At 44.3% G+C, this 26,970-nt stretch overlaps 1 protein-coding gene across 1 annotated transcript in view; it reads left to right on the forward strand.

Moving 5' to 3' along the window:
* Positions 1-26,970, forward strand: part of COMMD10 (COMM domain containing 10) — a 495,489-nt gene that overhangs the window by 462,300 nt on the left and 6,219 nt on the right. The window contains exon 6 of the mRNA XM_040421656.1: positions 10,994-11,053. Within this exon, the coding sequence (XP_040277590.1) occupies positions 10,994-11,053 (60 nt within the window). The remainder of the gene's footprint in view (positions 1-10,993; positions 11,054-26,970) is intronic.

A 26,970-nucleotide genomic window follows, 5' to 3' on the forward strand; every position in this document is an offset into this window, starting at 1 on the left:
GGATATTGCGGATGTGCTAGCGGCCATCTAGCAGCCCATGTCCTCAGCTCTATACCCAAAATCCTGGTGACAGGTTCCCTTTAAATGAGTATTCTGGTTAGTTAAAGGTATCCCCTATCCAGAGCATAGGGGATAACTATCAGAGAATATGGGACCCCTACCAATTATGAGAACATGGCCCCCTACCCCCTGCAGCCCCATTCAGCTCCCCTGAAAAGAATGGAGCGTCCGGTCGCACATACGTGCAGCCGCTCTATTCATTTCTATGGGTACTCGGCTATCTCCAGAACTCCCATAGAGATCAATGGAGTGGACGGTCGCACATTCTTTTCAGAAGAGCTGCAGGGGGTATCGGGCCCCCCCTCGTGTAATCGATGGTACCACTGATCTGATAGTTATCCCCTGTCCTGTGGATAGGGAATAACTTGTAACAACGGGAATACCCCTTTAATACAAGACACTTACTAATGTACTGTGATTGTCCATATTGTCTCCTTTGCTGGCTAGATAAATTTTTCCATCACATTATACACTGCTCGTTTCCATGGGTTACGGCTACGGATGAGCGAATCGACTCCGGATGAAACCTCCAAAGTTGATTCGCATAAAACTTTGTTTCAATACTGTACGGAGCAAGCGCTCCGTACAGTATTAGTATGTATTGGCTCCGATGAGCCGAAGTTATTATTGCATAATAACTTCAGAAATTGATTTATACTAGAAAAAAACATTTCCTGAACTCGGGTTCGGTGCCAAGGTATGGCATTTGCTGAAGTGAGACAACCTTTAAAGATAACCAATGCTGAACCAGATTTATTAAGAGGTATGCAGTTTGGCACATTGTGCTTCAGAACGCTTGAGTATAAGGGTGCCTTCACACATGCAGATCTTGTTGCAAAAATCTCTGCAACTGAAATTTTGTACCATTCATTTGAATGAGGTTGTTTTGGTGGCAGGCACATGGATTTATACAAGGCGTTTTCAGTTAAATGGTACCGACTTGCAGTCCCAGAAACTTATGCAATAAATCTGCCTCTTGTGAAGCCACCCTAAGACCTCTTTCACACGGGCGTCGCATGTGAGGGGCGGATAGGATGCGGGTGGGTTGAGTTTTGTATGCGATCGTGTTGTGTTCTTCAGTTTTTTCCGAGTGCAATGCATTTTGCATGCATGTGAGAAAAAACTGAATGTGGTACCCAGACCCAAACCCGGACTTCTTCACTGAAGTTCGGTTTTGGGTTGGGTATTCTCTAGATTTTAATATTTTCCCTTATAACTTGGTTATAAGGGAAAATAATAAGTAAATTATGGATGGAGGGGTTAAAAAACGAAATAAATAAATAAATAATGAAACTCATCTCATCCACTTGTTCGCGCTGCCCGGCTCGTCTTCTTTCTTCTTCTTCTTTGATGACCTGGGAGAAAAGGACCTTTGGTGACGTCATGTGACGGACCATGTGATGAGCCCAGTGATGTCACCAAAGGTCCTTTTCTTCCCAGGTCATCAAAGAAGAAGAAAGAAGACGAGCCGGGCAGCGCGAACAAGTGGATGAGGTGAGTTTCATTATTTTTTAACCCCTCCATCCCTAATTTACTAAGCATTCTTTCTTAAGAATGCTATTATTTTCCCTTATAACCAAGTTATAGGGGAAAATATTAAAATCTACAGAATACCCAACCCAAACCCGAACTTCAGTGAATAATAATGATCCGGTCCCCATCCCGATTGTCACCTAGAAACCATGCGTGAAAATCGCACCGCATCCGCTCTTGCTTGCGATTTTCACGCAGCCCCATTCACTTCTATGGGGCATGCGTTGCATGAAAAACGCACAGTATAGAGCATGCTGCGATTTTCACGCAACGCAGAAGTGATGCGTGAAAATCACTGCTCATGTGCACAGCCCCATAGAAGTGAATGGGTCAGGATTCAGTGCGGGTGCAATGCGTTCACCTCACGCATTGCACCCGCGTGGAAAACTTGCCCGTTTGAAAGGGGCCTAAGACTGGAGTATGAAAATCCATTCTTAGTGATTGTCCACCACAGTGTTTTAGGCAGCCTAGTTTCTAAGAATACACTGCCTAACTTCTATAGTCTTCTCAATAGTGCTTTGATGCAGTACATTCCCAGCAAGCGGTCTTTCTAAAGGTCCTTTTACATATGACAATGCACAGGCAGTTATCAGGAATGAATGAAATGTTTCTGATAATCACCTGATCACTGAGCCAACCATCTCCTCTGCATGAGGACGAACAACCACTACAGTGATCATTTATCTTCATGTGGAGTCTTTGTTTGTTGGCAATGCTGCCAACAAATCATGATTTTACTTTCCACATAAAAAAACGTGCTCCCTTACGAACGTGCATTTGCTAGTTTGAGCTTTACAAGGGACAATTATTTAGTTTGAGTGTTTGCATTAAAGTTTATTCTCAATAATTGCCACGATCCTCTGTAAAGGGACCTTAAAATATGACCTTCAGCATACGCTGCAGATTATGTTGCAGAAATTTCTGCAACTGAAATAGTTCTATTCATCTGGATGGGGCTTACAGAAATTCTTGTGCTTGCTGCCAAAACAAGCCCATGCAGATGAATGCACGCATGTGAATGTACCCTTTTCTGAATGGAGTAGTAATGGAGGACCAGTGCTCCGGTCACTCCTATGAAACTGATAGAGAAGAAAATCCAGCTTTGGACTGAAGTGCATTATCACACGCCCAGTGATCCAACATTATTCTGCAGATAGGTGCTAAATGCATTTCGTGGGCTAATCCCTTTAGGGCTCATGCACACGACTGTATGTATTTTGCAGTCTGCAAAAAGCAGATCGGCAAAAAATACGGATAACGTCCATGTACTTTCCGCATTTTGCCGAACGGAACAGCTTGCTCATAATAGAACAGTCCGTAATGCGGACAATGATAGGACGTGTTCTATCTTTTTTGCAGAATGGACATACGAAAACGGAATGCACACGGAGTAATCTCCGTTTTTTTACGGACCCATTAAAACGAATGATCCCGCATACGGTCCACAAAAAAAAAAACTGAACGGACACGGTTGCATGAGGCCTTAAATTGGTTGTTTCTCCAGAACCTGGCCCATTTTTGTCCAAATGTAGTAACAAATGGGGCTGAGCTGTAATACCAGACACAACCCAACAATGGAGCTGTTTTGGGGGGAAAAGCAGACCTTTCTTTATAATCTTAGACAACCACTTTAATGAAGAATTACCATTAAAAGAGGTTGGCCACTTTCTGGTTACAGTTGACCAATGTTTTTGGAAGATGATTTATATAGCACTTACTAATGTAGCCTTGGTTGAAATTTTGCAACATTTTCAATATTTTTCATAAGGTATTTCCCCTTGTTGGCCAAGCCTTTTGTGCTGTCCACAAGATGGCTGCTGATGGAGTGTCATGTGATGAGGCAAATCGCCTCCATGGGATGTCTCTTCCATTCAAACGCACTGCACCGGCCACCTGCACTTGTTCTGTTGGGAGTTTAGTGCAGGTGCAGTGTGTTTGAATGGAGGAGACATCACATGGAGGTGATTTGCCTGGTCACATGACCCTCCATCAGCAGCCATCTTGTGGACAGCTCAGAAGATTTGCCTAACAAGGGGACTTAGCTTATGAAATTTAGCAAACGGCACAGAATTTCAACAAAGGCTATCATCTTATGTACACATTGGTCAACCCCTTTAACTAAAGGCAGAAAGGGTAACCAGAGAATACAGTGGCACGGATGTGCTCCCCATGGTGGTCAGTGGCGCTGGTTCTTGCCCTACAGTGGTATGGTTTTGCTTTCTACATAGCTAAATCCAAGGGTTCACCGAGCTGGCTATACATTGATTATGATATCCATCACTAGATTAAGTAAATCTACCACACTTCGTACTTCGTTATCTGCCTGTCCGAGGCTTGTTTACTCAGCAGTGGGAGACATCATTTTGATTCATGACTTGGGAATGGGCTTTTCCTCTTGCTGTTGATGTCCATCTGTTGTAGGTGCATGATTACCAGTGTAACATTCATGTGCATGAAAAGTGATGTGTTTCTGAAACCGATCCCAGCTGTTGTATGTGCGCGCCAATATTAGATGCAGCTGCCATTATGTTGTCCAGCCAGGCCGGTGTTTTAACATGCAATTTGTTTCCTTGTACAGTTCCTTTATCTTTACTGTAGAGACGTGTTTTTCTTTCCTGGTAGATTTCACGTGTAACCTGTTAAGTGGTTTATATGTGATCACACGTGCCAGAGACGATTATTCTTAAACTGTTGCAGCTGGAATGCAGATTTGCCGGCTTTTCCGCTTTCCAGGGGCTGTTACAGGTTGATGACCATGACTCCGTTCTGTAAAAATGTACATCTACATTCAGACTGTGTTCACTAAGAAGTACAGGCCCTGCTGATATATGTGAGATAAATCCAGCACAGTGCCTTGATAAAAAAAAAACTATTCTTTATTGGTCACTTCTTAAAAAAAGATCCATAAGGTGCAGATTCACATGCTACGCATTTCGAACAAAGCCATGTTGTCATTCATCATCCGTCAGGGAGCAGGTAAGGTATGCTAACCTCCACAGGTCCGGCCACCTAGGGTGGTCTGGCTGTCCTTTCTGAGGTGACTCTGCACCATACGGACATCTTTTTAAGTCATGACCAACAAAAAATTGTTTTTTATCAAGACGTTGTACTGGATTTTCCTTTACAAGTGTTTTACCGTTTCTCCAGAACCTGTCTGTGGTGTAGCGGTGAGCTGGATGACTTTCCCTTCTTTGTTGTTTGGTTACATATACTAGCCCGAGGGCATCCTGTAACTTCTGTCAGGGCAGTGGGGATCTAGGGATACGTTTGACATACTGTATGCATGGGAGTAGGGATGAGCGAATTACATATTTTGAAATTCGTTTTCAGTACGTGTTGTGGTATTTACTGAATTGCGTTATGGATTACCACGGACCATAACGTAATTCCATGACGGAATGCCTTTAGAGGCATTCCGTTATTCATTCCATCATAATATAAGTCTATGGCCTGCATAACGAGTCCGTCCGGTTTACGTTATGCAGGAGAGGACTCCAGCATAACGGAAACCGGGCGGATCCGTTATGCAGGCCATAGACTTCGATTATGACGGAATGAATAATGGAATGCCTCTAAAGGCATTCCGTCATGGAATTGCGTTATGGTCCGTGGTAATCCATAACGCAATTCAGTAAATACCACAACACGAACCGAAAACGAATTTCAAAATATGAAATTCGCTCACTCCTACATGAGAGCCTAACACTGCTAAGCAGACTGTACTTTTTAGATTTCTTTCCTTCTAAAACATTGTGAACATAGGCCTTTTAGATATACTGTACGTCATAGTGTTATCTTTGGTTGCCTAAAAAATTGCTTGAGCCTTTTTTTCCCCCACAAAGACGCTTTAAGGCTACTTTCACACTAGCGTTGTTTTAATCCGGCGTTCAATTCCGACACCGGAACTGCCCGCCGGATCCGGAAAAACGTGTGAAAACGGATTACATTTGAATCCTGATCAGGATTTTGATCACAATGAAAAAATGCATTGGAAAAAACGGATCCGCCATTTATGGACTTTAACTTTTTTTTCACATTTTTCGGGTTTAACATGCAAAAGCCGGATCCGTTTTGACTGAACACACAGCGCCAGATCCGGCGTTAATGCAAGTCAATGGGAAAAAGGCCTGATCCGGCGTTCAGTCAAAGTGTTCAGGCTTTTTGGCCGGAGGTAAAAATACTGCATGCTACGTTTTTCTGAAAAGCCTGATCAGTCAAAAAGACTGAACTGAAGACATCCTGATGCATCCTGAAGGACTGACTCTCCATTCAGAATGCATGGGGATAAAACTGATCAGTTCTTTTCCGGATTTGAGCCCCTAGGACGGAACTCAGCGCCGGAAAAGAAAAACGCAAGTGTGAAAGTACCCTAACCCAGGCTATGTTCACACACCTTACAACTGCCGCAAATTCTGCTGCAGAAAATGTCCATTTTCCCAGTGTAATCTGCAGTCATGATATCACCAACAACTTCAGTAGTAAAACGCCACGGTCGTGTATTTTTACGCAATTGTTTTCAAATATACTTGAAAATTACATGTTTCTTCAAGCGCACTTTAGCTGTGTTGGGCGACTTCCACATCTGCATTGTGCTGTCCAGTTTTCAGATCTGGCACAGGATCTCAAAACCATAGCACAACGCTTCAGTTTTGACCCCATTCATTGTCAATGAGGACAAAACTGAACAAACCGTAATGGAGTTCACCAGTTGGTGACGTTCCCATGCCGGACACAAAGCAGTGTTTTTTTGTGCGGCATGGGAAACGGAAGAAGCTGAATCCGGTGTTCTGCCAGATTCCTATACCTGGCAGAATGCTATACCCGGAAGTGACGCGGCCGCACCTGAATCAGCTGGAGGAGGGTGTGTGTGGATCTGCGCTAGCACACATCCACTGGATTCGTAAAAATAATTGCACCGCCACGGGAGAAGCACCTACTTAATTTGCATGCGCAAAACCGTACACCGCGCGTGCGCACTCAGGGGTAGGTAGATTTTTCAGTGCAAAATGTTCCATCAGATCTCCCTACCCCTGAGTACGCACGCGCGGACACATCATCTGGAGATGTTCAGCCTCACCACATAGCAGAGCTGAGTGCAGGATATTGGGGTGGTGGAGTCACCACATAGCAGAGCTGAGTGCGGTCCCTGAGTGCCCACGCGCGGTGTATGGTTTCGCGCATGAAAATGAAGTAGGTGCTTCTCCCGCGGTGGTGCAATTATTTTTACGCAGATCCACACACACCCTCCTCCAGCTGATTCCTGTGCGGCCGCGTCACTTCCGGGTATAGCATTCTGCCAAGGTATAGGAATCTGGCAGAACACCGGCACCAAAAACCATGTAGGTCAAGGGTGCCAGATCCGGGGTTTTTTCAGACACAAAAAAACTGATGCTGCCCCCATTGACAATGGTTTTGGTGCCGGATCCGGTTCCTTCATTTTCGATCTACTACAACCAGATCCGTTCTGAGCGGATGCAGCCGGTTGTATTATTAGAACAGAAGCGTTTTGCTGTGGATTTGAGATTCTATGCCAAATCTCAAAACCGGACAGCAAAAGCGCAGATGTGAAAGTAGCCTTAAAATAGCTGTTGGTATTTTGCCTTCTTTTGGTGGCGTTTCCAACATGCTGTTCTCAGAGGCTTCGATTCCACGGATCAAGTCCAGAATGGCCGCCTTGCTATACCCTGATATGGCTTTGACGATTGCACTTGATTATACACTAAATGTACAGTTGGTAAAAATGAAGAAGGGAAAATAATTCCCCAATATATTTTATCTTCATTTGTATGCATTCTGTTGAAATTCATTGCAGATATTACTTATAATTTACTCCCGACTGCAGCAGGCTGAAACCCCGTCTCTATGCAGAATGAATTCTAATACTGTGTCCTAGGTGTACTGGTATTTATGTCGGATCCGCTAACTTTCTCCTCGTGCTATTAAATTTAGTGAGGAGCTGACGGGTGGAGAAGCATTAACATGTATTCACTTTAAGGAGAGTTAATGCATTATTGACTTTGCATAACTCTTGACAGAATAGTAATGGATCTCGGGTCTACTGTACAGAGAAGAGGCTGCCGTGTTTGACGGGTCGCGTGAAGCGTTTTCCAATCAGTAAAAAATAGGCAATGCTCTTAATCAGCCTGATGTCAAGCATACGTGTAATCCATTGTAGCTTTTACCGTCTTATTTCTTTCTGGAGAAATGATAGCTTTGCCAGTTGTCTTCAGCTTGCCATACGCTAACCATGCATTGTTTGATGGTTCAGAAGGGTAGGCTCTGTTCATACAGAAGAGAAATATCATGGCGCTCTCTAGGTTCCCAGACAAGCAATACAACTGATAATTGAAACTTCCGCGCACTCAAAATCATGCTCAATATGTTATTTTTGGGGTCTCATCCTTTTAGGTGCAAATCAGATAATAGGCAATCGTTATCAATCCCCAAAGAGTAAAGGTGGATTTACACCACATAATTATCAGGACTGAACATTACTATAAGGCCTCATGCACACGGCCGTTGTTTTGGTTCGCATGCGAGCGGCTCGGATGTGGACCCATTCACTTCAATGGGGCTGCAAAAGATGCGGACAGCAGTCCGTGTGCTGTCCGCAGCCGTCGCTCCGTTCCGCGGCCCCGCTAAGAAAAATATAACCTGTCCTGTTCTTGTCCGTGCTTTGCGGACAAGAATAGGCATTTATATTGAAGGCTGTCCGTGCCGTTCCTCAAATTTTGGAACGCGCACGGTGCCATCCATGTTTTGCGGATCCGCGATTTGCGGACCGCAAAACACACCACGGTCGTGTGCATGAGGCCTAAAGCACATTCCCGATAATCTGCCTAAATGTGCAGCCGATCACCTGATAAATGAGCAACACGCTCGTTCATCGGGTGAAATAATCTTTCATGCAGTAAATTAAAGAGCATCTGTCAGCAGATTTCTACCTATGACACTGGCTGACCTGTTACATGTGTCCTTGGTAGCTGAAGTCATCTGTGTTGGTTCCATGTTCATATGTCCCCGCATTGCTGAGAAAAATTATGTTTTAGTATGTGCAAACAAGCCTCTAGGAGCAATGGGGGCGTTGCCGTTACTCCTAAGGGGCTCTGCTCTCTCTGCAACTGCGCCGTCCTCTGAACTTTAATTGACAGTGTAAAGGTTGTCACCGTCTGGCTCTGTCAATCAAAGTGCAGAGGTTGCAGTAGTTGCAGAGAGAGCTGAGCCTTTTTGTGTAATGTTGCTTGTAGATACTCATTTGCATATATTAAAGCTTGGACACATATGAACATGGGACCAACACAGATGACTTCAGCTGCCAAGTGCACATGTAACAGGTCAGCCAGTTTCATAGGTACAAATCTGCTGACAGATGCCCTTTAAATGATCATTTCTGGGCAGCAGATTGTGCTGTGTAAATAGGGATCTGCCTCCCAGAAACAACAAATCTGTATGAAGACAAGCGATGGCAGTAGCCATTACTCGTCCCCATACAGTGGAGGTGATTGCTGCATGTAAGTGAAGCTTTTTCCTCCACTGACAAGTCGGCAATTATCTAGAAGGAACGGCCCATTCCCAATAATTGGGTGCTCAGTCAAGCAGCTAAATCTGCCTTAAAGGGGTTTTCCAGGCTCCTGATATTGATGATCTATCCTCAGAGTGTAGCACTCGTGCTGGGTTACTGCAAGTCATTACTATTGAACTGAACCGTATCTGAGCTGTAGTAACCCAACACGACCACTACACTTTGAACGGAGCTGTGCTGTTATTCCAGTGTCGGTGCCGCTGGGAACAGCTGATTGTGGGGGCGCGGGTTGTCTAGCACCCACTGACCAATTACTGATGACCTGTCCTGAGGATAGGTCATCAATATCTGAGGCCTGGAAAACCCTTATAAGACATGAGGAAAGCATAAAGGTGTAATCACTTTGGTGAGCCTGCTAAAACATGGCCATGCGTTCCTCATGTCATACTGTCAGTTGGGCTGAAGAAGGTCTGCTGACTGAAAATGTTCACCTATATTCTGATTTGCCCCCAAAAAGATGAGAATCCTATAAAAATGTATAGGACTCGATATTGCAGTGTGCAGAAGTTTTAGCAGATACAACAGGAAAATCTCTCAACATATACACCAAATGTCTCGCCCAGCCGTATGCCACGCAAGTACATATATAGCTTATTCACCTATTGTTAAAGGGGTTTTCCAGGCTTTTAATATTGATGACTTATCCTCGGCATAGGTGATCAATATCAGATCGGCGAGGGTCTGACACCCGGCACCCCCTCCCATCAGCTGTATGTAGAGAAGCCATGCACCTGTGCCGTCTCCGTCTCCCGTCCTGCTCACTGATGCTATGTCTATGGCAAGCGAGAGAGACTGGAGACGGCACGGGCATGACGCTTGCCTTCTCTTCATACAGCTAATCGGAGGGGGTGCCGGATGTCAGACCCCCGCCATACTGATATTGATGACCTATCCTGAGTAGACACTTCTTCCTAGGTCCAGCACACAACAGTGGCCATTACAGGATGCCCCTAGGGTATGTCCCGATGGATGTGGATTTTCCGCCTTGAATTTTCTTTAGGAAAACCCACAGCATTTCACAGCACCAGCCAAATGGATGAGATTTGATAAAATCAGATTGGGTTATGTTCACACAGTGGATTTTTCCTCAGATTTTTCAATGGGAGTTCATTCTGCTGTTCATGCGCCGGTGGATTCCATTCTTGGTACGGCGTCCACTCAGACACCATAGGGTACTGCTGTCTTCTTGCTGTTTAGCTCCATTCAGTGGAGCAGGTTTGTGGCACTGAAATTGAAAAACCGGAGGCAGAAACTAGAGAGAGACTAAGAGACATGCTTAATCAGCAGCATGTCAGTTTATACTGCGGACTTGTCCCGCATAGTTAACCCTTTGTGATTCAGAGGGTGAAATCGTGTGTGTATATATATATATATATATATATATATATATAATCGTACATGTATAGTAACTCAGATTTTGACATGAATTCGCTGAGGAGTTTGCGGATCTATGGAGAAATTCATGCAGGAAGTTACCGAGGGTCTTACAGCCAATATGGATTTATCCTTCGGGTGAATGTTATGGAGGCACCGCTGCTTTAATTCATGCAATACAGTCATTAAAACCAAAGAGTTTACAGAAAACGTACATGATATGTATTATCAGTAACGGACAGTGAGGCCGGCCACATTGTGTCGCTACGTGAAAGCAGCCTAATTCATGTATGTGAGCAGTTTTGCTTTTGCGCTTTTCTTTGTATATACAGTTTATACAGTGCGGGACATGCCTGTACATGACAACTCTGATCCATGAAGTGTAATATGCAGAAGTTTTTGCGTTTTCTGGCATTCAGGTAATTAGCCTGTCTTTTCTTCTAGAACCTGGAGAAGATATTCGTGGAGTTTAACCACCAGGAGCTTTTGGAGTTTTATAACAAGGTATGTATTGTTCGCCAACCTGCCTTTCCATCTGATCTCCTGCGCTATTCATGAACCTGTGGGTGTAGAGCACATCTGTTCATCTTCACTGCTTTGCCAGCAAGGCCATGATGAGCATATGAGCTGCTAGAATGCCGGTTGCTTTATTAGAAAATACTACGCATCTTTTATTGTCATTGTCTCTGCTTGATATAACACATGTGTAGGCAGCCAAAAAAATCCAGGAGCATAGCAAGCATCCTGTGAAAATTCTGAGATGTTGTCGATGCATATGTGCTATTCTTGCATTGACATTCACTGTGTGATATTTCTAAGAATACAAAGCTTTCTCAACCACCAAAGGTTTTAGTGAGATATCCCACTGTGCATACCCAACTGTATGCTTAAATCATTTCTTTTTCATGAAGTGCACTTACACCCAAGATGGAAAAAATATCATATGTGGGTAAATTAAAAGCGTTTTTCAGGAGTTTGATATTGATGGCCTTTCCTCTGGGTAGGTCATCAGTATCTGATCGGTTGGGATCTGACTCCCCGCTCCACCGCTAATCAGCTTTTTGAAAAGGCCATGGTACTCTGGTGAACACCGTGGCCTCTTCCTAGGTCCTATGATGTCACATTCATCAGTCACGTGGCCTAGGCGCAGCTCAGTCCCATTCTAGTGAATTGACATGGGCTGCAGTACCAAACACAGCCACTATACAATCAATGAGCGCCGTTGTGTTTGGTAGGCTGTGAAGCGTCCACAGCGCTCAATGGAGCACCTCTTCAAACAACTGATCAGTGGGGGTGTCAGGTGTCAGACCCCCACCAATCACATATTAATAATCTATCCTGAGGATTGGACATCAATGTCAAAATGTAGGACAACCCCTCTAAGGCCTCATGCACACGACCGTATTTTTTCACGGTCCGCAAAACGGGGTTCCGTTGGTCCGTGATCCGTGATCGTTTTTTCGTCCGTGGGTCTTCCTTGATTTTTGGAGGATCCACGGACATGAAAAAAAAGTCGTTTTGGTGTCCTCCTGGCCGTGCGGAGCCAAACGGATCCGTCCTGAATTACAATGCAAGTCAATGGGGACGGATCCGTTTGACGTTGACACAATATGGTGCAATTTCAAACGGATCCATCCCCCATTGACTTTCAATGTAAAGTCAGGAGTTAATATACCATAAGATCAGAGTTTTCTCCAATCCGATGGTATATTTTAACTTGAAGCGTCCCCATCACCATGGGAACGCCTCTATGTTAGAATATACCATCGGATTTGAGTTACATCGTGAAACTCCGATCCGACAGTATATTCTAACACAGAGGCATTCCCATAGTGATGGGGACGCTTCTAGTTAGAATATACTACTAACTGTGTACATGACTGCTGCCTGGCAGCACCCGATCTTTTACAGGGGGCTGTGATCAGCACAATTAACCCTTCAGGTGCCGCACCTGAGGTGTTAATTGTGCATATCATAGCCCCCTGTAAGACATCAGGGGCTGCCAGGCAGCAGGGGGCAGACCCCCCTCCCTCCCCAGTTTGAATAGCATTGGTGGCCAGTGTGCGGCCCCCCCCTCTATTGTAATATCATTGGTGGCCAGTGTGCGGCCCCCCACCGCCCCCCCCTCTATTGTAATATCATTGGTGGCCAGTGTGCGGCCCCCTCTCTATTGTAATATCATTGGTGGCCAGTGTGCGGCCCTCCCTCTATTGTAATATCATTGGTGGCCAGTGTGCGGCCTCCATCGGCCCCCCTCCCTCCCTTTATTGTAATATCATTGGTGGCCAGTGTGCGGCCTCCCCTCTATTGTAATATCATTGGTGGCCAGTGTGCGGCCTCCGTCGGCCCCCCTCTATTGTAATTTCATTGGTGGCCAGTGTATATATTACAATATTAGAAGCATCATACTTACCTGCTGCGCTGTCTGTGACCGGCCGAGAGCTCCTCCTACTGGTAAGTGACAGGTCTGTGCGGCGCATTGCTTAATGATCTGTCACTTACCAGTAGGAGGAGCTCCCGGCCGGTCACAGACAGTGCAGCAGGTAAGTATGATGCTTCTAATATTGTAATATTGCTAAGTAACCATGGCAACCAGGCCTGCAGTAGCGTCCTGGTTGCCATGGTTACCGATCGGAGCCCCTGAGCGATTAAACTGGGACTCCGATCGGAACTCTCATGCCACCAATGATCGGGGGGGGGGGGAAGGGGAGGCCGCACACTGGCCACCAATGGTATTAATACAATAGAGCGGGGGGGGGGGGGCGCACACTGGCCACCGATGATATTATAATAGAGGGAGGGGGGGGAGGCCGCACACTGGCCACCAATGATATTACAATAGGGGGGGCGGGGGGGGGGGGCGCACACTGGCCACCAATGATATTACATTAGAGGGAGGGGGGAGCCGGGGGAGGCCGCACACTGGCCACCAATGATATTACAATAAGGGGGGGCGGGGGGGGGCGCACACTGGCCACCAATGATATTCAAACTGGGGAGGGAGGGGGGTCTGCCCCCTGCTGCCTGGCAGCCCCTGATCTCTTATAGGGGGCTATGATATGCACAATTAACCCCTCAGGTGCAGCACCTGAGGGGTTAATTGTGCGGATCACAGCCCCCTGTAAGAGATCGGGTGCTGCCAGGCAGCAGGGGGCAGTCATGTACACAGTTCGTAGTATATTCTAACTAGAAGCGTCTCCATCACTATGGGAACGCCTCTGTGTTAGAATATACTGTCGGATTTGAGTTTTCACGAAGTGAAAACTCATCTCTGAAAAAGCTTTTATGCAGACGGATCTTCGGATCCGTCTGTATGAAAGTAACCTACAGCCACTGATCACGGACGCGGATGCCAATCTTGTGTGCTTGTGTGCATCCGTGTTCTTTCACGGACCCATTGACTTGAATGGGTCCGTGAACCGTTGTCCGTCAAAAAAATAGGACAGGTCATATTTTTTTGACGGACAGGAAACACGGATCACGGATGCGGCTGCAAAACGGTGCATTTTCCGATTTTTCCACGGACCCATTGAAAGTCAATGGGTCCGCGAAAAAGAACAGAAAACGGCACAACGGCCACGGATGCACACAACGGTCGTGTGCATGAGGCCTAAGGGCTACAATAATGGTAGTAAGAGTTTAGTTGTAATTAGTACTTATGTGTTTTTGATGGCTTTTTCCATACAGTTATTGCCTTTTTTGTTACAGTGGCCATTCTTATAAACGTATCAAACAATATAGCTACACTTTCTGTGGCCGTTGAAATTGATTTAAAAAAAAGTTAATATTTCCATAAAGACAACAAATTATTACAAAACCTTACATCGGGATCAGCACCCTGCGGCACTCTAGCTGTTGTAAAACTACAGTTCACAGCATGCTCAGTTTAATTTTAAGGGAGTTACATCTGAAAAGTGTGCATGCTGGGAGTTCCTGACCTCTGCCTTTTATATTGAGCTAGCCCCTAATTTAGTAATGTATGGCCATCTTTTGAAATCTTCTTTAAAGGCGTTATCCAGTCTGAGAAGGCAACAGGATAACAAAGGGCATCCACCTGCAATTAAACAGTGATCATTACTTACCTGGCAGATCCTGCACCGCTCCTTCTGTTTTCCTGGCTGGGATCTGTTTACCTGGCTGCAGCGCCAACATATAACAACTGTAGACAATTACTAACCTCAGTGGTGCACCAAAGAGGCCAGTGATTGGCTGCAGTAGTCACATGTTGTTGATGTGATGTCACCACTGAAGCCCTGTAAACAGATCCCAGCCAGGAGAACCGAGTGGCGGCATAGGATCTGCTAGGTTAGTGATAATCACTTTATTTATTGTGGATGGATCCCCTATGTTGCCTGGTTTTCTCCTTAAAATAAAAATACACGAAGATAATGGGCATTTTCATACATCAAATGTAGTATGATAGATTAGTATGCAGAGATTACCTTTTGCACTTCAAATTGAGGCTAAGGGTTATTCTATTCTTGACAGATTTAGCTATTACCTCCTAAGTAAGGCCCTATGCACACAACTGTATATTTGGTCCGTATCTGAACCGCTTTTTTTGCAGATTTGATGCAGACCTATTAATTTCAATGGGGCCACAAAAACTGCAGACAGCACACCGTGTGCTGTCCGTTTTGCAGACAAGAATAAGCATTTTTAATATAGGGCAGGGAGTGCGGAACGGTTAATGCGGACCACAAAACAGATACAAGTTGTGCGCATGAGGCCTGACTTGCACACAAAAATATTCCCAGTGAAGGAACAGAGAAAATGTGCTGTCATTAAGTGCAAATATGTCGGCTATTTCATGAATAATTGTCACATGTAGAATACAACCATCACATTAAAAATGTCATTCAGAACCTAAATGTTCTTGAGTAATTCACAGCAAAAGTTAAACGGTAAAAAAATATAATCTATGGAGTACAAAGAAAGAAAAAGGCATAAAATAAAGGAAAAGAGTGAAAAAAAAATCTGATGAATCGGGTAGTAAAATATGAAGTGTTTCTAAAATAAGGTAAAATAATAAGAAAAGAATATTAGAACATGATTTATATAACCTTTAACAAGACATAAACCTTCACAAGAGAAACTAGTAAAAACATTTTCTATATTAAAGTTTAATGAACAAAAGGACTAGAAAAGAGAACTGAACATAATGTATAAAAAGAAGCTAATAACATTCAAAGGATTTCTACAATAAAATATGGATAATTACAGAAGAAATAAAACTATGTGGAAAGAGCCATGATGAATAAGTAAACATAAATGACCGTATTCTACGTGAAAAATATTGGGTCATTTATAATGGCTGAAAAGTTCTAAAATGGATAATGAATGGCAAACATTTCAAATAATTTGGTAATAATTTGCAGATCCATTCCCGGTTTTGTAATTTTATGGGTTATAGCATCTAGACAAGGTAGTCCTCTACAGAAAATTGTTTTAAAATGTCAGTCATATTTTCTTTTAATATACTAAAGCAACATCTTCTCTCATGAAAAAACAAACGCGATTACACATTTCATTCAGTCTAATTCTGATTATTTTTAAAATTTGACTGAATACATTAATGAAATTTTAACCTAAAAGGGTTGTCTAACATTTAAGTGCATTGTACCCCCCCCCCCCCCCCCCCCCCCCCACTCGCTGGGATCTGTTAAGGGAAGCATACTTACGTGCTCCCCGCTGCATTGATATTTGCCAATGTTACCTAAACTGGAGTGTTAATAGGGGTTGTCCAAAATCAAAATGTAACCCAAGAAGGGTAGGGGATGCCATTAAAAAACAAAAGACCCAGTGATGGACTGCAGCACTCATGTTGTTGTCAACGTGATATCATCATTGCAGCCAAGTAAACAAGGCCCAATGGGGAGGACCGAAACAGCATCAGTAGAATTTCAGTGCATTTAGGCTAGTTTCACACTAGCAGCAGGGGACTCTAGTTCACGTGTGCCCCCGGACTGCCGCTCTGTCCCCATTGACTATAATGGGTGCGGAGTTCCGACGGCAGCACACGCCGAGAGGCAGCCGGACTAAAAGTACTGCATGCAGTCCGGCCGCCTCTCGGCGTGCACTGCCGTGCTGCCACCGGAACTCTGCCCCCATTATAGTCAATGGGGACAGAGCGGCAGTCCGGGGGCACATGTGAACTAGCAGCAGGACGGATCCGACAGGCTGTTCACCGGCCGGAACAGCCTGCCGCTAGTGTGAAAGTACCCTTACCTGGTAAGTAATAAGACATTTTTGTTGCATTTTCCCCCTTGGCTAGATTTTTTTTTCTGTTAATTTTCTGTCCTTTAACTTTCAGAACTCCTTGCTAGAAGCTTTTATTTTAAAGGGAATACCTCCATGTCATTATTAATGGTACAAGGATTAATAAAACATAGGTGGACGTAGAGATTAAATAACCTTTTAAGCAACTTTATTGCTTGATAGTGTGAATAACTAAGGGCTCTTTCACACTTGCGTTGTTCTGTTCCGGCATAGAGTTCCGTCGTCGGGGCTCTATGCCGGAAGAATCCTGATCAGGATTATCCCCATGCATTCTGAATGGAGAGAAATCCGTTCAGGATGTCTTCAGTTCCGGACCGGAACGTTTTTTGGCCGGAGAAAATACCGCAGCATGCTGCGCTTTTTGCTCCGGTCAAAAATTCTGAACACTTGCCGCAAGGCCGGATCCGGAATTAATGCCCATTGAAAGGCATTAATCCGGATCCGGCCTTAAGCTAAACGTCGTTTCGGCGCATTACCGGATCCGACGTTTAGCTTTTTCTGAATGGTTACCATGGCTGCCAGGACGCTAAAGTCCTGTTTGCCATGGTAAAGTGTAGTGGGGAGCAGTATACTTACCGTCCATGCGGCTCCCGGGGCACTTCAGAGTGACGTCAGGGCGCCCCAATCGCATGGATGACGTGATCGCATGGATCACGTCATCCATGTGCATGGGGCACTCTGACGTCATTCTGGAGCGCCCCGGGAGCCGCACGGACGGTAAGTATACTGCTCCCCCGCTCCTCACTACTACTATGGCAACCAGGACTTTAATAGCGTCCTGGCTGCCATAGTAACACTGAACGCATTTGGAAGACAGATCAGTCTTCAAATGCTTTTAGTTCACTTGCGGTGTTACGGATCCGGCGGGCACCTCCGGCAAATGGAGTGCACAACGGATCCAGACAACGCAAGTGTGAAAGAGGCCTAATACATGGCTGGATGATAGCTTTGACTGGACAGTTGACTTGCAAGGTTGCAGTCTGTTTAGAAAGGATCATAAAAACAGAGAGGGGAGGGGTTTGCCTTTATGTAAAGTACTGTCTAAAGCCCACACTCCGGGAAGATATAAGTGAGGGACATGAACATGTGGAGTGTTCATGTCGAAATACATGGAGGCAAAAACAATAATAAAACACTGATAGGAGTTTGTTTTAAGCCACCTAATATAACTGAGTCCGATGCAAATCATAATGAGGTCATTATTATGGGGGACTTTAACTTCCATTATATAGATTGGGAAACTCAAACCTGTAGACCTCATAAAGAAAACAAGTGGCAATAACCAAATACAACTACCTTTCCCAACTGGTTCAGGATCCAACTAGAAGGGTATCCATGCTGGACTTGGTATTAACCAATAGACCTGACAGAATAACAGATGTGCAGGTTGGGGACACCTGTTAAATAGTGACCATATAATATTAACCTTCCAATTATCATTCAAAAGAGCGTTTCTTCAGGTAAGCACAAAAACAACAGAATCTGACCAGCTAAGAAAGGCAATTAGGGACAATGTGTCAAAAATAAAAATGCAGCCACAAAATGGAATTTTTTAAAAGCATCCTAATGTCTTATTGGAATAAAAGGGTGAGGAACAAGAAAGAACAAGAAAGAAATTGTGTGGATAAATAGAAATGTAAAGGGAGTAATAAATGACAAAAAGAAAGCATTTAAATCACTAAAACAGGAGGGTAGTGAAGAAGCATTGAAAAACTAAAAGGAAAAAAATATGTACAGTACAAGACAGATAGAAATAGCCAAGCTAGAGGCAGGAAGGCTCATTGCCAAAGAGACTAACCCTAAAATGATCTTTAATTATATAAATGGTAAAAAGTTTATACCAAAAAGTGTTAGCTTTTTACAGGGTGATGAAGGAGCAGTTGTAGAGGGCCATGAGGACAAAGTGAATCTATAAAAAAAAAAAAAGTTTCTCCACTGGAATATGAGGAAAATGAACTGTCAGATGAAATGCAGAGTGTAAAAGTAAACTGCCCATTAAAAGTGGTCTGTCTGACCTAGGAAGAAGTGCAGTGGGTTCTTAACCACCTCCCGTCCGCACGTGGACTTTAACCACCTCCGGACCGCCTAACGCAGGATCGCGTTCCGGAGGTGGCAGCGCTGCGCACAGTCACGCATATACGCGTCATCTCGCGATGGCAGGCTGGAGATGTGTTTTTTTTAACCCCTAACAGGTATATTAGACGCTGTTTTGATAACAGCGTCTAATATACCTGCTACCTGGTCCTCTGGTGGTCCCCTTTGTTTGGATCGACCACCAGAGGACACAGGTAGCTCAGTAAAGTAGCACCAAGCACCACTACACTACACTACACCCCCCCCCCCCCCGTCACTTATTAACCCCTTATTAGCCCCTGATCACCCCATATAGACTCCCTGATCACCCCCCTGTCATTGATTACCCCCCTGTCATTGATCACCCCCCTGTAAAGCTCCATTCAGATGTCCGCATGATTTTTACGGATCCACTGATAGATGGATCGGATCCGCAAAACGCATCCGGACGTCTGAATGAAGCCTTACAGGGGCGTGATCAATGACTGTGGTGATCACCCCATATAGACTCCCTGATCACCCCCCTGTCATTGATTACCCCCCTGTCATTGATTACCCCCCTGTAAAGCTCCATTCAGACGTCCGCATGATTTTTACGGATCCACTGATAGATGGATCGGATCCGCAAAACGCATCCGGACGTCTGAATGAAGCCTTACAGGGGCATGATCAATGACTGTGGTGATCACCCCATATAGACTCCCTGATCACCCCCCTGTAAAGCTCCATTCAGATGTCCGCATGATTTTTACGGATGCACTGATAGATGGATCCGATCCGCAAAACGCATCCGGACGTCTGAATGAAGCCTTACAGGGGCATGATCAATGACTGTGGTGATCACCCCATATAGACTACCTGATCACCCCCCTGTAAAGCTCCATTCAGATGTCCGCATGATTTTTACGGATGCACTGATAGATGGATCCGATCCGCAAAACGCATCCGGACGTCTGAATGAAGCCTTACAGGGGCATGATCAATGACTGTGGTGATCACCCCCCTGTCATTGATTACCCCCCTGTAAAGCTCCATTCAGATGTCCGCATGATTTTTACGGATGCACTGATAGATGGATCCGATCCGCAAAACGCATCCGGACGTCTGAATGAAGCCTTACAGTGGCATGATCAATGACTGTGGTGATCACCCCCCTGTCATTGATTACCCCCCTGTAAAGCTCCATTCAGATGTCCGCATGATTTTTACGGATGCACTGATAGATGGATCCGATCCGCAAAACGCATCCGGACGTCTGAATAAAGCCTTACAGGGGCATGATCAATGACTGTGGTGATCACCCCCCTGTCATTGATTACCCCCCTGTAAAGCTCCATTCAGATGTCCGCATGATTTTTACGGATGCACTGATAGATGGATCCGATCCGCAAAACGCATCCGGACGTCTGAATGAAGCCTTACAGGGGCATGATCAATGACTGTGGTGATCACCCCCCTGTAATTGATCACCCCATATAGACTCCCTGATCACCCCCCTGTCATTGATTACCCCCCTGTAAAGCTCCATTCAGATGTCCGCATGATTTTTACGGATGCACTGATAGATGGATCCGATCCGCAAAACGCATCCGGACGTCTGAATAAAGCCTTACAGGGGCATGATCAATGACTGTGGTGATCACCCCCCTGTCATTGATTACCCCCCTGTAAAGCTCCATTCAGATGTCCGCATGATTTTTACGGATGCACTGATAGATGGATCGGATCCGCAAAACGCATCCGGACGTCTGAATGAAGCCTTACAGGGGCGTGATCAATGACTGTGGTGATCACCCCATATAGACTCCCTGATCACCCCCCTGTCATTGATTACCCCCCTGTCATTGATTACCCCCCTGTAAAGCTCCATTCAGACGTCCGCATGATTTTTACGGATCCACTGATGGATGGATCGGATCCGCAAAACGCATCCGGACGTCTGAATGAAGCCTTACAGGGGCGTGATCAATGACTGTGGTGATCACCCCATATAGACTCCCTGATCACCCCCCTGTCATTGATTACCCCCCTGTAAAGCTCCATTCAGATGTCCGCATGATTTTTACGGATGCACTGATAGATGGATCGGATCCGCAAAACGCATACGGACGTCTGAATGAAGCCTTACAGGGGCGTGATCAATGACTGTGGTGATCACCCCATATAGACTCCCTGATCACCCCCCTGTCATTGATTACCCCCCTGTCATTGATTACCCCCCTGTAAAGCTCCATTCAGACGTCCGCATGATTTTTACGGATCCACTGATAGATGGATCGGATCCGCAAAACGCATACGGACGTCTGAATGAAGCCTTACACGGGCGTGATCAATGACTGTGGTTATCACCCCATATAGACTCCCTGATCACCCCCCTGTCATTGATCACCCCCCTGTCATTGATCACCCCTCTGTAAGGCTCCATTCAGACATTTTTTTGGCCCAAGTTAGCGGAATTTTTTTTTTTTTTTCTTACAAAGTCTCATATTCCACTAACTTGTGTCAAAAAATAAAATCTCACATGAACTCACCATACCCCTCACGGAAACCAAATGCGTAAAATTTTTTAGACATTTATATTCCAGACTTCTTCTCACGCTTTAGGGCCCCTAGAATGCCAGGGCAGTATAAATACTCCACATGTGACCCCATTTCGGAAAGAAGACACCCCCAGGTATTCCGTGAGGGGCATATTGAGTCCATGAAAGATTGAAATTTTTGTCCCAAGTTAGCGGAACGGGAGACTTTGTGAGAAAAAAATTAAAAATATCAATTTCCGCTAACTTGTGCCAAAAAAAAAAAATTTCTATGAACTCGCCATGCCCCTCATTGAATACCTTGGGGTGTCTTCTTTCCAAAATGGGGTCACATGTGGGGTATTTATACTGCCCTGGCATTCTAGGGGCCCCAAAGCGTGAGAAGAAGTCTGGTATCCAAATGTCTAAAAATGCCCTCCTAAAAGGAATTTGGGCCCCTTTGCGCATCTAGGCTGCAAAAAAGTGTCACACATCTGGTATCGCCGTACTCAGGAGAAGGTGGGGAATGTGTTTTGGGGTGTCATTTTACATATACCCATGCTGGGTGAGAGAAATATCTTGGTCAAATGCCAACTTTGTATAAAAAAATGGGAAAAGTTGTCTTTTGCCAAGATATTTCTCTCACCCAGCAAGGGTATATGTAAAATGACACCCCAAAACACATTCCCCAACTTCTCCTGAATACGGCGATACCACATGTGTGACACTTTTTTGCAGCCTAGGTGGGCAAAGGGGCCCACATTCCAAAGAGCACCTTTAGGATTTCACAGGTCATTTACCTACTTACCACACATTAGGGCCCATGCTGGTTACATATACCCATGCTGGGTGAGAGAAATATCTTGGCAAAAGACAACTTTTCCCATTTTTTTATACAAAGTTGGCATTTGACCAAGATATTTATCTCACCCAGCATGGGTATATGTAAAATGACACCCCAAAACACATTCCCCACCTTCTCCTGAGTACGGAGATACCAGATGTGTGACACTTTTTTGCAGCCTAGGTGGGCAAAGGGGCCCATATTCCAAAGAGCACCTTTCGGATTTCACAGGTCATTTTTTACAGAATTTGATTTCAAACTCCTTACCACACATTTGGGCCCCTAGAATGCCAGGGCAGTATAACTACCCCACAAGTGACCCCATTTTGGAAAGAAGAGACCCCAAGGTATTCGCTGATGGGCATAGTGAGTTCATGGAAGTTTTTATTTTTTGTCACAAGTTAGTGGAATATGAGACTTTGTATGAAAAAAAAAAAAAAATCATCATTTTCCACTAACTTGTGACAAAAAATAAAAAATTCTAGGAACTTGCCATGCCCCTCACGGAATACCTTGGGGTGTCTTCTTTCCAAAATGGGGTCACTTGTGGGGTAGTTATACTGCCCTGGCATTCTAGGGGCCCAAATGTGTGGTAAGGAGTTTGAAATCAAATTCTGTAAAAAATGACCTGTGAAATCCGAAAGGTGCTCTTTGGAATATGGGCCCCTTTGCCCACCTAGGCTGCAAAAAAGTGTCACACATCTGGTATTGCCGTACTCAGGAGAAGGTGGGGAATGTGTTTTGGGGTGTCATTTTACATATACCCATGCTGGGTGAGAGAAATATCTTGGCAAAAGACAACTTTTCCCATTTTTTTATACAAAGTTGGCATTTGACCAAGATATTTATCTCACCCAGCATGGGTATATGTAAAATGACACCCCAAAACACATTCCCCACCTTCTCCTGAGTACGGAGATACCAGATGTGTGACACTTTTTTGCAGCCTAGGTGGGCAAAGGGGCCCATATTCAAAAGAGCACCTTTCGGATTTCACAGGTCATTTTTTACAGAATTTGATTTCAAACTCCTTACCACACATTTGGGCCCCTAGAATGCCAGGGCAGTATAACTACCCCACAAGTGACCCCATTTTGGAAAGAAGAGACCCCAAGGTATTCGCTGATGGGCATAGTGAGTTCATGGAAGTTTTTATTTTTTGTCACAAGTTAGTGGAATATGAGACTTTGTATGAAAAAAAAAAAAAAATCATCATTTTCCACTAACTTGTGACAAAAAATAAAAAATTCTAGGAACTTGCCATGCCCCTCACGGAATACCTTGGGGTGTCTTCTTTCCAAAATGGGGTCACTTGTGGGGTAGTTATACTGCCCTGGCATTCTAGGGGCCCAAATGTGTGGTAAGGAGTTTGAAATCAAATTCTGTAAAAAATGACCTGTGAAATCCGAAAGGTGCTCTTTGGAATATGGGCCCCTTTGCCCACCTAGGCTGCAAAAAAGTGTCACACATCTGGTATTGCCGTACTCAGGAGAAGGTGGGGAATGTGTTTTGGGGTGTCATTTTACATATACCCATGCTGGGTGAGAGAAATATCTTGGCAAAAGACAACTTTTCCCATTTTTTTATACAAAGTTGGCATTTGACCAAGATATTTCTCTCACCCAGCATGGGTATATGTAAAATGACACACCAAAACACATTCCCCACCTTCTCCTGAGTACGGAGATACCAGATGTGTGACACTTTTTTGCAGCCTAGGTGGGCAAAGGGGCCCATATTCCAAAGAGCACCTTTCGGATTTCACAGGTCATTTTTTACAGAATTTGATTTCAAACTCCTTACCACACATTTGGGCCCCTAAAATGCCAGGGCAGTATAACTACCCCACAAGTGACCCCATTTTGGAAAGAAGAGACCCCAAGGTATTTCGTGATGGGCATAGTGAGTTCATAGAAGTTTTTATTTTTTGTCACAAGTTAGTGGAATATGAGACTTTGTAAGAAAAAAAATAAAATAAAAAAAAATCATCATTTTCCGCTAACTTGTGACAAAAAATAAAAAGTTCTATGAACTCACTATGCCCATCAGCGAATACCTTAGGGTGTGTACTTTCCGAAATGGGGTCATTTGTGGGGTGTTTGTACTGTCTGGCCATTGTAGAACCTCAGGAAACATGACAGGTGCTCAGAAAGTCAGAGCTGCTTCAAAAAGCGGAAATTCACATTTTTGTACCATAGTTTGTAAACGCTATAACTTTTACCCAAACCATTTTTTTTTTTTACCCAAACATTTTTTTTTTATCAAAGACATGTAGAACTATAAATTTAGAGCAAAATTTCTATATGGATCTCGTTTTTTTTGCAAAATTTTACAACTGAAAGTGAAAAATGTCATTTTTTTGCAAAAAAATCGTTAAATTTCGATTAATAACAAAAAAAGTAAAAATGTCAGCAGCAATGAAATACCACCAAATGAAAGCTCTATTAGTGAGAAGAAAAGGAGGTAAAATTCATTTGGGTGGTAAGTTGCATGACCGAGCAATAAACGGTGAAAGTAGTGTAGGTCAGAAGTGTAAAAAGTGGCCTGGTCTTTCAGGGTGTTTAAGCACTGGGGGCTGAGGTGGTTAAACGTCCGGGAGGTGGATCTCTATCTCTGAATGGACGTTTCGGAACGTCCATTCAGAGATCGCAGCTGAAAGCTAATTGTGCAGCTGCAGAGCAGATTGCCCGCTGTCAATGACAGCAGGGCAACCCTGAGAGAAGGCAGGGACAGTTCCCAGGTGTCCCTGCCTTCTAGATCGCTGTTCCGGCCCGGGGGTCATGTGACCGTCGGGGCCGGGAGAGTGCTGGAGCTGTCGGGTCTTTCACCGACCTCGATCAGCCCTGCACTGAGGCTGTACAGCACAGTATAGTGCTGTACAGGGAGTGCAGAATTATTAGGCAAGTTGTATTTTTGAGGATTAATTTTATTATTGAACAACAACCATGTTCTCAATGAACCCAAAAAACTTATTAATATCAAAGCTGAATATTTTTGGAAGTAGTTTTTAGTTTGTTTTTAGTTTTAGCTATTTTAGGGGGATATCTGTGTGTGCAGGTGACTGTGTATTACTGTGCATAATTATTAGGCAACTTAACAAAAAACAAATATATACCCATTTCAATTATTTCTTTTTACCAGTGAAACCAATATAACATCTCAACATTCACAAATATACATTTCTGACATTCAAAAACAAAACAAAAACAAATCAGTGACCAATATAGCCACCTTTCTTTGCAAGGACACTCAAAAGCCTGCCATCCATGGATTCTGTCAGTGTTTTGATCTGTTCACCATCAACATTGCGTGCAGCAGCAACCACAGCCTCCCAGACACTGTTCAGAGAGGTGTACTGTTTTCCCTCCTTGTAAATCTCACATTTGATGATGGACCACAGGTTCTCAATGGGGTTCAGATCAGGTGAACAAGGAGGCAATGTCATTAGATTTTCTTCTTTTATACCCTTTCTTGCCAGCCACGCTGTGGAGTACTTGGACGCGTGTGATGGAGCATTGTCCTGCATGAAAATCATGTTTTTCTTGAAGGATGCAGACTTCTTCCTGTACCACTGCTTGAAGAAGGTGTCTTCCAGAAACTGGCAGTAGGACTGGGAGTTGAGCTTGACTCCATCCTCAACCCGAAAAGGCCCCACAAGCTCATCTTTGATGATACCAGCCCAAACCAGTACTCCACCTCCACCTTGCTGGCGTCTGAGTCGGACTGGAGCTCTCTGCCCTTTACCAATCCAGCCACGGGCCCATCCATCTGGCCCATCAAGACTCACTCTCATTTCATCAGTCCATAAAACCTTAGAAAAATCAGTCTTGAGATATTTCTTGGCCCAGTCTTGACGTTTCAGCTTGTGTGTTTTGTTCAGTGGTGGTCGTCTTTCAGCCTTTCTTACCTTGGCCATGTCTCTGAGTATTGCACACCTTGTGCTTTTGGGCACTCCAGTGATGTTGCAGCTCTGAAATATGGCCAAACTGGTGGCAAGTGGCATATTGGCAGCTGCACGCTTGACTTTTCTCAGTTCATGGGCAGTTATTTTGCGCCTTGGTTTTTCCACACGCTTCTTGCGACCCTGTTGACTATTTTGAATGAAACGCTTGATTGTTCGATAATCACGCTTCAGAAGCTTTGCAATTTTAAGAGTGCTGCATCCCTCTGCAAGATATCTCACTATTTTTGACTTTTCTGAGCCTGTCAAGTCCTTCTTTTGACCCATTTTGCCAAAGGAAAGGAAGTTGCCTAATAATTATGCACACCTAATATAGGGTGTTGATGTCATTAGACCACACCCCTTCTCATTACAGAGATGCACATCACCTAATATGCTTAATTGGTAGTAGGCTTTCGAGCCTATACAGCTTGGAGTAAGACAACATGCATAAAGAGGATGATGTGGTCAAAATACTCATTTGCCTAATAATTCTGCACGCAGTGTATAGCCTCTCTGGGGAGTGGATTTCCCCTGTATCTGGGTCTTGTATGACCTTTGGGGGACGCAAAGTGTAAAATAAAAAATAAAATAATAGTGTTAAAATAAAATAAAAAGGTTTCACATGTAAAAAAAAAATTCCCCAAGTAAGGAATAAAAAAAATAATTTATAAATAGAAAAAAATTCGTATTGCTGTATTCCGTGACGGTCAGCTCTATAAATATATCACATGATCCACCCAGTCCGATAAACACCATAAAAAAAAGA

This window comes from Bufo bufo, chromosome 2 (genome assembly GCF_905171765.1).
Source record: "Bufo bufo chromosome 2, aBufBuf1.1, whole genome shotgun sequence".
Lineage (NCBI taxonomy): Eukaryota > Metazoa > Chordata > Amphibia > Anura > Bufonidae > Bufo > Bufo bufo.